At 36.7% G+C, this 13,971-nt stretch overlaps 1 protein-coding gene across 1 annotated transcript in view; it reads left to right on the top strand.

Annotated features, from left to right (window-relative positions):
• The window catches only part of LOC103122519 (protein mono-ADP-ribosyltransferase PARP14-like), a 72,933-nt gene that overhangs the window by 25,927 nt on the left and 33,035 nt on the right, over nt 1–13,971 (top strand). Inside the window, exons 7-9 of the mRNA XM_060197108.1 lie at nt 2,645–2,881; nt 3,428–3,649; nt 7,684–7,762. Coding sequence (XP_060053091.1) covers nt 2,645–2,881; nt 3,428–3,649; nt 7,684–7,762 — 538 coding nt within the window. The remainder of the gene's footprint in view (nt 1–2,644; nt 2,882–3,427; nt 3,650–7,683; nt 7,763–13,971) is intronic.

Raw genomic sequence — 13,971 nt, 5'->3', positions numbered from 1 at the left:
TTTTTATTTATTTATTTATTTATTATTTAAGAAAGGATAAATTAACAAAACTATAGGGTAGAAGGGGTACAACTCCACACAATTCCCACCACCCAATCTCCATATCCCATCGCTCCCCTGATAGCTTTCCCATTCTCTATTCCTCTGGGAGCATGGACCCAGGGTTATTGTGGGTTGCAGAGGGTGGAAGGTCTGGCTTCTGTAATTGCTTCCCCGCTAAACATGGACGTTGACTGGTCGGTCCTTACTCCCAGTCTGTCTTAGGCTATTCTTAATGCTGCTTCACCAAAACATTTACTAATTGACTGACTAGTTATTTATAGCAACTACAACTGCATTCATGTCACCATGTTTATAATAAATGAAATGTATCTCTAGACCTTATATTTACAAGGCCTCTATCCTAGTTGAGTGACTTTATTCTTGTCTGTGTAGGCATACTAATGCTCATTTTCTATAAAATATGCTGATGACAGACAATGAATGTTACAGAATAGAGTGAGAACAGAGGAATTTGTCAATGATACTGAATCAGAATAACCAGAGGATCCTGCTTGAGGGGTCATAATTCAGCACAACACCATTAGAGAAGTTGAAGAATGTAGTAGCAAGTGGACCTAATAAATGTCTGGTGACAGTGCACCAATAACTCTGTTAGGACTGATAGGAAGTGACTGATTTGTCTTTTTTTTCCCTAGGTGTGTTATCTCTGGGGCTTGGTGCCTATACTATGACTCCACCATTTTCAGTGGCTATTTTTTCCTTAGCTTTATTTTTGATAGAGACTATGAAAGATAAAGATAGAGGGGTGTTGAGAAGGAGAGGGAGAAGGAGATGGATGGAAGAGAGAGGGAGGGAGGGAAGAGAGAGAGAGAGAGAGATGGAGATAGGACACCTGCTGCTCTGTTCACCACATGAAGTTTCTTCCGTGCAGGTAAGGACCAATGGACTGAACACAGATCCTCACTCGTGGTAATGTGGGCACTCTACCAAGTGTGCCACCACCCAGCCCCACCATGTTTTCTCATAGTGTATTTAATACTGTCTTTACCCTGGACTCTTGCTAATCAGACAGTGGTCTCTTCCAGTTTAGTTTCAGAGTCCTAGGAAAATAATTCAAACACAGTGGGACAGTCCTAAGGCAAGGTCTCTCAGTGAAGTCTATTTGCATATCTTTCCAGGGCTATCAATTAAGATCTTTTCATATTTTTACATGAACTTTTTTTTTTACCATGGACTTTTTGATAAGGTTTATTTTCTTATTAACAAGAAAGGAAGGAAGGAAGGAAGGAAGGAAAAAAAGAAGGAAGGAAGGAAGGAAGGAAGGAAGGAAGGAAGGAAGGATGGAAGGAAGGATGGAAGGAAGGAGAGGTAAGCAAAACAGCACTCTAGCATGCGTGATACTGCAGGTTTAGTCATTGGCCTCATGCTTGAGTCTAACACTTTACCCACTGAACCACTTCCTGGGGTACTTTACTATTAACTTTAGAGAATTCTTTGAATGTACAAAAGTTTTTTAATAAAATTTTATTTGAAACATTCTTCCATCTGTGTGTCATCACTCTTTCCCCTTCAGTTGTTCCTTGTTTAAAATACATTTATAGTTTAATAGAGAGATTTTTCAAAATATTTTTATCTTACAGCAAGCTTATCTATAATTATATAGTAGTTAACATTGTTTACTGTGCCCCAAACACTATGCAAAGTGCTTGATATGTACTTCCCAACTCAGTGGAATAGAATCTAGGATTATTTTTTCCATATTACAAATAACTAAAACTTAAGCAATTTTGGTAATTTGCCTAAATCTCACAGTTAATAAATGGTTGAGTCAGGTACTGAATTTGTTCAGAGTTTCTAAACATTGGAGTATTTTTAAAGATTAAAATATGGTTTTGTCTCTCATTTAAAATGCAAGCAAATTAACAATAGACATTTTCTACCAAGACTCAATAATCACAATGAATTCAGTTCCTCCACTTCCTCCTCCTAGAATATTGAAAATTAGGCCATTGGTTCCATTCCTTTCACTCCATCATGTGTGGCTCTGATGTCCCAGTATGTGCTGTGCATTGCTCCATGTTGACCCTACAGGGTGACTCTGAAGATCACGTGGTTCACATCTCCTTCTTCTCTTAGTGCCTTCATTTTCCTGATGAAGCTGTTTGAAATGCTTCCTTGGTTACTGTTCGTTGGGAACTCTAGTTGGTCTGGCACTGACATATTTTCTACAGGCCAGAAAACACTTCTAAGCTGACCTGTAGAAACTTTCTATCCATATCTAAATAATCCGCTCACTGCTCATAATCTATCATGCTTATGTTAGTGGTGTTTCTCTCCAAAACATATACCTTTATCACTCTACCTAAAAACTGCAAATTTCTCAGACTCCAAATGTTGCCTTCACCAGACACCTGGGTACTTCTTTCGGACCCCAATATTTATATACCATTTAAATGTTGTTTTTTGACAGCTCTGTCCTGGAATGTTACTGAAAGAAACATCTATTGGCACTTTGTATTGGAGTGTATTTGATTGTAGTCTTAAAACTTAATTATCTGCATTGTTTCTTCTTGTATCAGATCAGTAACTCAAGTAGAATAAATGTAAATATTTAAGGTAAACTACTGGTTTTGTTTTTAAGACGGATGTTGTTGTCAACTCCATTCCCTCGGATCTTGCACTTAACAGAGGGCCACTTTCTCAAGCCCTCTTGAACAAAGCTGGACCAAAGCTCCAGGAGGAATTGAACACACTTGGACAAGCAGTGACTGTTCACCCAGGAACCATTCTCCAGACCAGTGGTTACAATCTGCACTGCAGCCATGTACTTCACGTGGTAGCTCCATTCTGGAGTGAGAATAGCACATCTGCACACCAGGTGTGACCTGATTCACATTTTCCAGAAAAGTGGTTATACTTTTGCTCCTCTTTCAGTATAATCTAGATTGGTCCCTGTCTTTTGTCTATAGTAGCTTTCTTACTTTATGATAATAAATTTCCATCTTTATGATAATTTCTTTCAATCATACCTGAGGACTGTTTCATAGTATAACTGATCACCTAGTACTCAGTGATTATTGGAACTCTGAGAAGAGTTATTGAAGATATCTTGTGTTTAATAAGAAAATCAGACAAAAGCATGAAAAAAAGAAGAGAAGAGTGGGGGCTGAAGGGTGGGGGAGACTATAACTGTAACAGTTTTGCTTCTTCATTTCTGAGTGAGTTTGAAACTCTTTGGAGAGTCACATTCTCTTTTCTTTTCCTCATCTATTCCTATATTTGTCTTTCTCCTTCTAATGTCCTTTAATATTGGTTGAAAATAAAAAGGAGTAAGCAGATACCACAGTAAAAATTCCCAAACCTTGTGCTTATTATTCAAACTCCTCTTTCTAACATGTGTAAAGAGGTGCTTTGTGTGTTTCAGATCATGGAAGTCATAATCAGAAAATGTCTGGACATCACCAAGAATTTGTCTTTAAAGTCAGTTACATTTCCAGCAATTGGAACTGGAACATTGGGATTTCCAAAATCTATTTTTGCTAAATTAATCATTTCAGAGGTGTTCAAATTTAGTAGTGAGTATCAAACAACAACCCTACAAGAGGTTCACCTTATGCTGCACCAAAATGATCATGAGAATATTCAGGTACAGCTTCACTTATTTATGGCTATTTTTTTAACTAAGTCCTATCCTTTCAAATTCTTTTTGGTCTACTATCTCATGTATTTTCCATATAGGAAAGTAAAGGTATATATAATGCAGATTAGTTGTATGACAAATTTCAATCAAGTTTATGGATATGGAAATATTCAAATTCATATTTAAAAAATTTAACATAGAAAAGTAGACAAAATAGTATAATGAATTGCCATGCACTTATTTGATAAGTTACCAATAGTTTATATGAAATTCATGGTCCTATCTGTACTTATAATTCTTAGCCTTACATTATTTTAAAGGAAACCCTAGGTATATATTTTTCACATAAACATTGATTTTATATGACACGACTTTTTTTTATTTAATAATGATCAACAAGACTGTATTATAAGAGGGGTGCAATTCCACACAATTTCCACCACCAGAGTTCCATATCCCATCCCTTCCATTGGAAGCTTTCTTATTCTTTATCCCTCTGGGAGTATGGACATAGGATCATTATGGGATGCAGAAGGTAGAAGGTCTGGCTTCTGTAATTGCTTCTTCACTGGACATGAGCATTGTCAAGTCAGTCCATACTCCCAGTCTGATTCGTCTTTCTCCAGTAAGGAAGTAGGGATCTAAGACTCATTGATGAGATTGTCTGCCCATGGCTGGCATCATGATAGCATCTGCAACTTGGTGGCTGAAAAGCATTAAGATATAAAACAGAACAAATTGCTTAGTAATCAGGAACCTAAAGGTAAGAATATAGCAGGTGAGATTTGGGGTCTCCATTTTGGAAAAAGCTAGTAGGTCTATTTTAGGTATAATATTTGCCTGAGCCTGACAGCTAACACGAAGATGAGCTAAAGGTATTGTCTGGGGACATGGTGTCAGAGTTGGAAACAGGACCAGAAAGCTGGATCAAGGAAGAGAGTAGTTCCCAAATATGGGGAAAGTATATAAATATTATTAAATGTAAACCCCACTGATTTTATCTGAGGACTATATTCAGTACAGGAGCCTGTGTAACCTCTGCATTCCTGTAGGTGTGAGCTTGCATTCTGTGGTTATAGTTAGGAACATTCTAGGCTGCACTAGGACAATATAACATGACCACAGTACTACTTCATATATATCAATAAAATAAACTGACAATTGCTCTTATACTGAGTCTAATCTCAAGTCAATAATCTGACTTTTAAATGTTTTGTTGTGTTTTAATAGTTTACTTTTATTTGTTTGAGGATAAAGTCCATACATCACAATATGACTGGCATAATCCTCATTCTCTTTTTAATTATAGAAATCTACTCCTTATGAAAAAAAATCTCCATAATAGTACAAGACTTTAGTAGATTAAAGTCAGTAATTGAATCATCTAAATTTTTATGTTTAGTTAATTATTTTTGGATTTAGAAACTACTTATACTTTATTTATAAGGAAGTATTTATTTATGAATAAGAGAGACAGATAGAACCAGAGCATCACTCTGTACATGCAATGGTAGGGACTGAGTTTTGGATCTCATGCTTGAGATCCAAAACAGCTTATCCACTATGTCAATTTTTGCAGAGTTTACACATTATTTAAAAGCAAGAAAATCAAACCTAAGTTCTAAACAGGCAGCCAAAACATGTAATCCACATAGTTAGTCTGCACTACAGTAATTATTAACCAATAGGCACTTTTTTGAGCAGTCTCCTATGTGGTGCAATATATAAGATGATGGGATCATAAAGTGACTAACACAATTTCTCTGTTAAAAATTACAATTGCATTAAGACCTATTCATAATGTGAACTAAAGTCAGGATAGAAATACTGCCAGTTTCTTGATGTATGGTTGAATGAATCAGTTAATGTCTATGACATGGATTTGAAGATTCAATTTTACTATTCCTGTGCATACCCAACCTTCATTTTCTTTTCTAAATATTTAAAATAGTAAGCAAATATTCTCTAAAATGATTAGTACTCAGTAAGTACCCTGTTAAAGGTTAGTCTATATAGATACCTTTAATATCATTGAGAAAAGTATTGATACTGCATAAGATTATGTTCTTATTTTCATTAGACATGTAAAGATATCTAAATTTTGCTTCCATTTTCACAAAATCAGCAAATCTTATTGAGTTGTTTATAGTGGATACCATAATAGAGGTTACAAACCTGCAAGTTGTAATCTCAAGATACCTTTAACTGTACTTAATTTTGTGTATTCCAATGGTGTAACCACTGAGATAAAGCCAGACCTAAAAGTGATTTATTTAGGCTACTTTTAAATTTTTAATCAGTTTCTAACTTTTAAGAACCTGAAATTTCATATAAAATTCCAGATGTAACCTAAAAATTCTAAGTCTAGTATAGTGAATGTGTATTTCTACCTATACACTTCACCATGGTGGTAGTTCTCCCTAGCTCTCAGAGTGAAACCAGTTACCACACTTGCTCAGGTAGCTTACCTGCCTGGTCCTAGAAGTCATGAGCCTGGGTTGCTGGTTCTATAGTCTCTCCTGATCCCTCTACCATCCTCTTATTAGTCTTTTAACTAAAATGGTATTCCCCACCTCCCCCCCAAAAAAAAATTCTACTACTTGTTCACAAAGAAGAAAGTTGTAACTTGAAAACATCACTACCAAAGAAGTGAAATCCACAAGTTTATTAACTCTAGAATATAAACACCAGTCTCTTTCTCCAAGGACCTTAGTGCCTTTGGGTCCTCTGGATGCCAGGGAGCAGAGTTTTGACTGCATCTCAGGGTTGAAAAATAAACTTCATTACACCATTAGTTGTAAGAGAAAAGAGGGGATATGGCATGGCTGACACAAAGTGTACATTTCACAATGAGGTTCTGTCAAGTGTCTCCTATATTTCTCTGATCACTTGTACAAACCTCTCTGATCCTCTACTAGGTATGTGTCCATACAGCTATGTCAAATATTAACTTCTTAACAGTATACATAAACATCTTAAAGGTACATAAATACATCTCAAGGGTAAATACTTCACTTAAAAGCATGCATAATTGAATTATCTCTTTCCTAATATGTAAACCACTGTGTATCAGACTTGTCATCTCCAATTCTAGTGGTTACATCATATTCTATTACCCAAAAGTTAAAGGCATAATTCAGGGATATCAGATAAGGCCTTTGTTAGCCTGAAGGCCTTTTGACCTGTTATCTGTGTTTACCCTAACATTAGCCAAATCTGATGGAGGCTAGAGACAGAACTACAGAGATACAAAGAATTTCTCACATGTCTGGTATGATACATAGATGCTAGTGATTAAGAAAAATAGTTCATCAGAGAAATATCTGGCTCTATAATTCAGGGTTCTATCAAGAAATCATGGTTCTCATTTATTTTTTAGTATAAAGAATTAAAAACAGAAGTGTGTACATGATTGTCTTTTTCTTAACATTGTGGGCATTTTTTTTTACAACTTTTAAGTTATTTTCTTTTGTTGAGTAGGATGATAATCAGTATTTATTGTACAGACTTTGACCAACACAAAATTTATGACTTTTATAGTTGTGTTTTCTCCAGTCATTTATTCCTTTTATTTTTTTATTATCTTTATTTATTTGATAGAGACAGCCAGATGTCAAGAGGGAAGGGAGAGATAGGAAGAGAAACAGAGAGACATCTGAAGATCTGCTTCACCATTTGTGAAGCTTTCCCCCTGTAGATGGGGACTAGGAGTTTGAACCCAAGCCCCTGTGCATTGTAACATGTACACTCTAGCACCACTAAGCCCTTCTCCAGTCTTATTTCATGTGAGTATTAGTAATTGCATACTTTTTAAAAAAGTGAAATTGAAGTGTAAATGAGTTTTCTTCACTTAATAGTATAAGTGGTCAGAGTGGGGACCAGTATCTTGGACCTGGGTCTTTGTGCATTATAACGTGTGTGTGCTCGCCACCACCTGGCACATTATTTTTCATTGCTAAGTGTTTGTACGATCGAAAGTCCTAATAATAAAATTCTCTCACTTAAGTTCTTAGTAGTCAAAGCTATCTTTGTATTTTCAGGTATTCTCAGATGAATTTTCCCAAAGGACTAATGGAAATTCCTCCAGTGACAAAATTTCCCAGGTTGAAGACACACAGGGTTAAGTAATGGTTTTAAACTGAAATTATTTTTAAATGATAAGTAAAAAATGACAGAGTTGATATGAAAAATTATTTTATGATAACAAATCATATTTAATACACCTGCATATAGGTAAAACTAGTCGTGTTCTGTGATATAGAGCTAAAGAGAAGTCGTCATATTTTCAATCTATGCAGGTGTATTTAAGTAGTGATGAGATACTACTTTCTTATTTTATCCCCTCTCATTTCATTTCTTTCTCTCCTCTCCCCACCCCCTTCCTCTTTACTATTACCAAAGTATTCCTCCACTTTGGCTTATGGTGGTACTGGGTATTGAATTTTGCATGACCATTATCTATTTCCCCAGCAGAAGAGTTTCTACTTTCTTTTTTAATTAATTTATTTATATGATGAAAACACTGACAAGACCATAGGATAAGAAGGGTACAGTTCCCACCACCAGAGCTCCGTATCCTGATAGCTTTCCTATTCTTTAACCTTCTAGGAGTATGGAGCCAGGGTCATTATGAAATGCATAAGGTGGAAGGTCTGGCTTCTGTAATTGCTTCCCCACTAAACATGGGCATTGGCAAGTTGATCCATACTGTCAGCCTGTCTCTCTCTTTCACTAGTAGGGCAGGGATTTAGGGAATGGGGGCTCCAGAACACATTGATGGGGTTGTCTGTCCAGGGAAGAGTTTCTACTTTCTAGGGATGATATAAATCTGTTTTCAGATTAGATATATTTAAATAAATAATACTAATTAAACACTACTGTCTAATTTGTTCTTGTTTAATCTGAGTTTGTCATATTAGGAGCTTAGATATATATTTTTTAATTTTTATGTTTATTTATTTATTCCCTTTTGTTGCCCTTATTATTTTATTGTTGTAGTTGTTGTTGGATAGGACAGAGAGAAATGGAGAGAGGAATGGAAGACAGAGAGGGAGATAGATAGACACCTGCAGACCTGCTTCACGGCTTATGAAGTGACTCCAGGTGGGGAGCCAGGGGCTCAAACCAGGATCCTTATGCCGGTCCTTGCACTTTGCGCCCATGCGCTTAACTCGCTGTGCTACTGCCCAACTCCCTTAGATATAATTTTTATGTCTTCCATCAAGTTAGCAGTTTCACAGTCATTTCTACAAAAATATTTTAAGCACCATTCATTTCTTCTCACTTGAATGTTAAGTTTTGATAGTATCTGACAGGTCCTCCATTATAAGTTCTTTGTTCTATTTCTTTCTGTCAAATTACTCATTTTTACTGATTTTGTCTCCCAGCTCACTGATATATGTATGTAATGATTACTAAAGTTTCAGATAATCCTTTCTTTAACTGACAAATGTCCATTTGATAAGATTATTTCATCTTTTAAGATTATTTATTTGTAATTTTTAAGATTATTTATTTTGTAAGATCATTATATAATAGAAATATAATTCTACATGACTCAAACCAGCAAAGATCTGTACCCCACATATCTCTCCAATGAAAACCACCATAACCCTCCCAAGGTCATAGGTATGGGTTGATGACATGTATTTTAAATTTTATTTTGTTAGTAATTTAATAATGATCAACAAGACATTAGAATAAAAGGGGGTAGAATTCCATACAATTCCCATCACCAGAGTTCAGCATCCCATCCCCTCCGTTGGAGACTTCCCTGTTCTTTATCCCTCTGGAAGTATGAACCAAAGATCTTTATGGCATGCAGAAGGTGGAAGGTCTGGCTCATGTAATTACTTCTCAGCTGCACATAAGCACTGACAGCTTGATCCAGATACCCAGCCTGTTTCTATATTTTCCTGTGGGGTAGGGCTTTGGGGAGGTGTGGTTGCAGGACACATTGGTAAGGTCATCTGTCCAGGAAAGTTAGGTTGGCGTTATGGTAGCATCAGCAACCTGGTGGCTGAAAAGCATTTGGATGTAAAGCAGAATAAATTGCTTAATAATCAGGAACCTAAAGGTAAGAATACAGCAGATGAGATTTGGGGTCTTCATGTTGGAAGAAGCTAGGAAGTATTTTAGGTACATTCCAAGGAGCCCATGACTTTATTAATTTTGCCTGGACCTGATAGCTAGCATGAGGTAGGCTAACAGTATTGTCTGAGAAGATTGTGTCAGAGTTGGAAATAGGACAGAAAGCTAAATCAGGGCAGAAATATGGAAAAAGTATAAAAATATTCTTAACTATAAACCTCATTAATCTGACTTAGGGCCCATGTCTATTTGTATTTAGCACAGGAGCCTGTGTAACCTCTGCACCCTTGTCAGTCTGAGCTCACATTCTATAGTCATAGCTAGGAATTTCTAGGCTTCACTCATTTCAGGACCAGCTTTCCTTGGTAGCTAAGTATGCTGACCCAGCCTCTCTTCAGAGAGAGTGGCAGTTTTTACCACTCCTGTTACACATTGAAAGCAAGGTCCTGTAGAAGCCCACAAGTGGGTTTGTGATGTTGTTCCTGATGGAGATGAGCAGTGATGGTGAAGAGAGGGATCTGTTAGAGGTCTAGGTCTATCATATCAATGTGGGAATCCCAGGATTCCTTTACTAGGGCCCCAAATGATGGGGTGGCCTGGAAGTGACCTAAAGGGTCGTCATTAAAGTCTGCTGGTCTCTTGTCCTTTTCCAGCTTTTGTAGTCTTTGCTTTATCTGCTAGGATTAGCCTTAGAGTGATTCCATGTCATGAAATAGGAAGTAGGTAAGGAAGGTTTCTAGATCTAGTAGAAAATATTTGATTAAGTACTTTATGTGTCCTTTTTAGGCCTTTCTACTTGCTTGCTACACTTACTGAGTTGCTGCAATATATTGTGCACTTTTACTTTAAGGTATATTATTTCCCCTAACTTGTGGATACATATGCACATGTGCCCTATCTCATGGGCCCTGGTCTATATCTAGGTTCTATAACTTTGTCAGGAGGTGTGCCACCTGAAATAGAACGTAGTAGTCATAAGAGGTAGGAAAGTTCTCACCTGAGTATTGGAGCTGAAAGGTTGACATCCCAGGCCTGGCATTTGTGGACACAGTCTGAAGTTAGACATGTTGAGGTGGCATTTACTTGGTTGCATTTTTACTTGGTTGAGATAAACGAATAAAGTATCAAATGATATAATCAAGAGAAGCATGAAGGAAAATTAGCCACACCACAGAAGTTCCAAGACTGGGAGAAATACTAGTTTTATAGAGAATTAAGAAGTTTCCTTTCTGTCTTAGAGTTTAAGAAGGCAATAGATAATGGGAACTTGGTTTACTTTGAAAATTCCATGGTTAGGATTTATGATACCATACAAGACTTCCCCATGATTTGTCATTTAATGCTATCTATAAATAAATATATCTTATATACTAACAAGATCACTTGCTTCCAATCTCTCTGGTCTGTGATTATAGATGATACAATATTTCAAAAAAAGTTATTATTAGAAATGCATTAACATTTAAGCCTATTGTTAAAATTCAATCATTTTGTTAATATGAAACCTTAAAGTGCTTACATTAAAGGAATATATACTCAGAAATAAAGTCTATGCACTAAAAAGCTTGAGATATTAAATCTATTTCCCTTCCCATATTAATTAAATAGTAATTTACATGACTGTAAGTTTATAGGAGTATATACTAACACCATCCCCTTCACCCAAGGTCTTTATCCCTCTTCCCATGCCCCTACAGTGGAGCTGAAAATCTACCTTCCCACCCCCAGAGGTTTTTTTTTTTACTTTGGTGCAATACTCCAAACTCAGTCAAATTCTTTGTGTTTCCCTTTCTGTTATTCTTTCTCAAATTCTGTTTATGAGTGGGATCATCCAATACTTGTCTTTTTTTCTGGCTTATCTCACTTAACATAATTACTTCTAGCTCCATCCAAGATGGGTAGGAAAAAGTGGATTCATTATTCTTCATAGCTGAGTAGTATTCCATTTGTGTATATATACTATAACTTTCTCATCCACTTATCTGTTGTTGGGCACTTATTTCCAGGTTTGGTTATTACAACTCATGCTTCTATGAACATAGGTATACATAAATCTCTTTGGATGGATATATTTGACCCTTAGGATATATCTCCAGGAGAGGAATTACTGGGTTATAAGGAACATCTATTTCTAGACTTGTGAGGATTCTCCAGACTGCTCTCCACAGAGGTTGGACCAATTTACATTTCTACCAACAGTGCAGGAGGGTTCCTTTGTCCCCACAAGTTCTCCAGCATTTTTTGCTGCTACCTTTTCTGATATATGACATTCTCATAGGGGAGAGGTAACTTTGCATTGTTGTCTTTATTTGCATTTCTCTGACAATCAATGACCTAGAGCAGTGTTTCATATATCTGTTGTCCTTTTGTACCTTTTCTTTGGTGAATATTCTGTTCATGTCCTCCACATTTGAATTATGTTATTTGCTTTTTGTTGCTAAATTTGGTGAGCTTTTTATATATTTTGGTTTTTATCCTCTTGTCTGATATTTGGCATGTAAAAGATCTTCTCCCACTCTGTAGGAGGTCTCTGTTTTGGTGGTGGTTTCTTTTGCTTTGGAGAAGCTTTTAAATAGATATAGTCCCATTGGTTTATTATTATTATTATTTTTAGTCTTCCTTGCAATTGGGTCTATATCATCAAAGATTCCCTTGAGATTTAGATGGGAAAGTGTTCCACCAATATTTCCATCTGTATATTTGATAGTTTCTGATCTAACATCCAGATTCTTTATCCATTTGGAGTTTACTTATGTTTGTGGTGAGATGTAATGGATCAGTTTCATTCTTTTGCAAGTTTCAGTCAATGTTCTTAGCACCAATTATTGGAGAAATCCTCTTTTTTCGATTTAATAGTTTGAGACTCCCTCTCAAAAATTAGATGTCCATAGGTATGGGAGTTTATTTCTGGAATTTCAATTCTGTTTCATTGTTCAGTATATCTATTTTTTGTTCCAGTATCAGGCTGTTTTGAGTATGATGGCCTTATAATATAGTTTGAGATCTGTGAACATGATGCCTCCATTTCTGTTTTTTTTTTCTTTTTTTAATTTATTTTTTATTTTAAAAAGGATAAATTAACAAAACCATAGGGTAGAAGGGGTACAACTCCACACAATTCCCACCACCCAATCTCCATATCCCATCCCCTCCCCTGATAGCTTTCCCATTCTCTATCCCTCTGGGAGCATGGACCCAGGGTCCTTGTGGGTTGCAGAAGGTAGAAGGTCTGGCTTCTAAAATTGCTTCCCCGCTGAACATGGACGTTGACTGGTCAGTCCATACTCCCAGTCTGCCTCTCTCTTTCCATCGTAGGGTGGGTCTCTGGGGAAGTGAAGCTCCAGGACACATTAGTGGGGTCTTCAGTCCAGGGAAGCCTGACCCGCATCCTGATGGCATCTGAAACCTGGTGGCTGAAAAGAGAGTTAACATACGAAGCCAAACAAATTGTTGAGCAATCATGGACCCAAAGGTTGGAATAGTGGAGAGGAAGTGTTAGGGGGATACTCACTGCAAACTCTAGTGTACTTCTGCTTTCAGGTATATATTTTGCAGTAGTTTATGGATACGTGTGAACATATGCTCTCTCTCACAGAACCTGGTCTATATCTAGGTTTTGGGACTTTGTTAGAAAGTGAACCACCTGAGATGGAATTAGTATACTATGAAAGGAAAGGTCTCACTCAAGTAATGAAGCTGAAGGGTTGTCATTCCACACGTGAAGTCTCTGGACACAGTCTGAAGTGAAGCATGTTGAGGTTGCCATCGTTGCGTTGATTAGCTTGTGATCGGCAGATGCAATATTATTTTATATGGATTGGGAGAGGCATACAGGAAAGTGGGCCCTATCCAAGGGTTCCAGGACTGGAGGAAGTAGAGGCTCTATAGTGGAGATGTGAGGTTCCTGCTGTCTTAGGGTTCAAAAAGACAATGGATAGTTAATGTTATCATCACATTATTTGGTAATTGGGTTATCTTTGAAAAGTCCTTTTGTTAGGGTTTGCTGTACAGTACCCAGTATCTTATATATAGCTGTGCTATTGGATGCTTCTGATCTACTTGGTCTAGGCTTTTGAGCGAGTCCGCCTATCAAATACACAGCCTATATATTAAAAAGATTCAGTCTGTGTTTTAAAAATCTTCGAGAAATACAATTAATTTTCCCCCTCACATATTAATTAACTACTGATTTATATGACTACATTTTACTAGGAGTGTACATAAACACCATTCCTACC

This window comes from Erinaceus europaeus, chromosome 9 (genome assembly GCF_950295315.1).
Source record: "Erinaceus europaeus chromosome 9, mEriEur2.1, whole genome shotgun sequence".
NCBI lineage: Eukaryota > Metazoa > Chordata > Mammalia > Eulipotyphla > Erinaceidae > Erinaceus > Erinaceus europaeus.
This window is presented reverse-complemented; position numbering and strand designations above follow the sequence as displayed.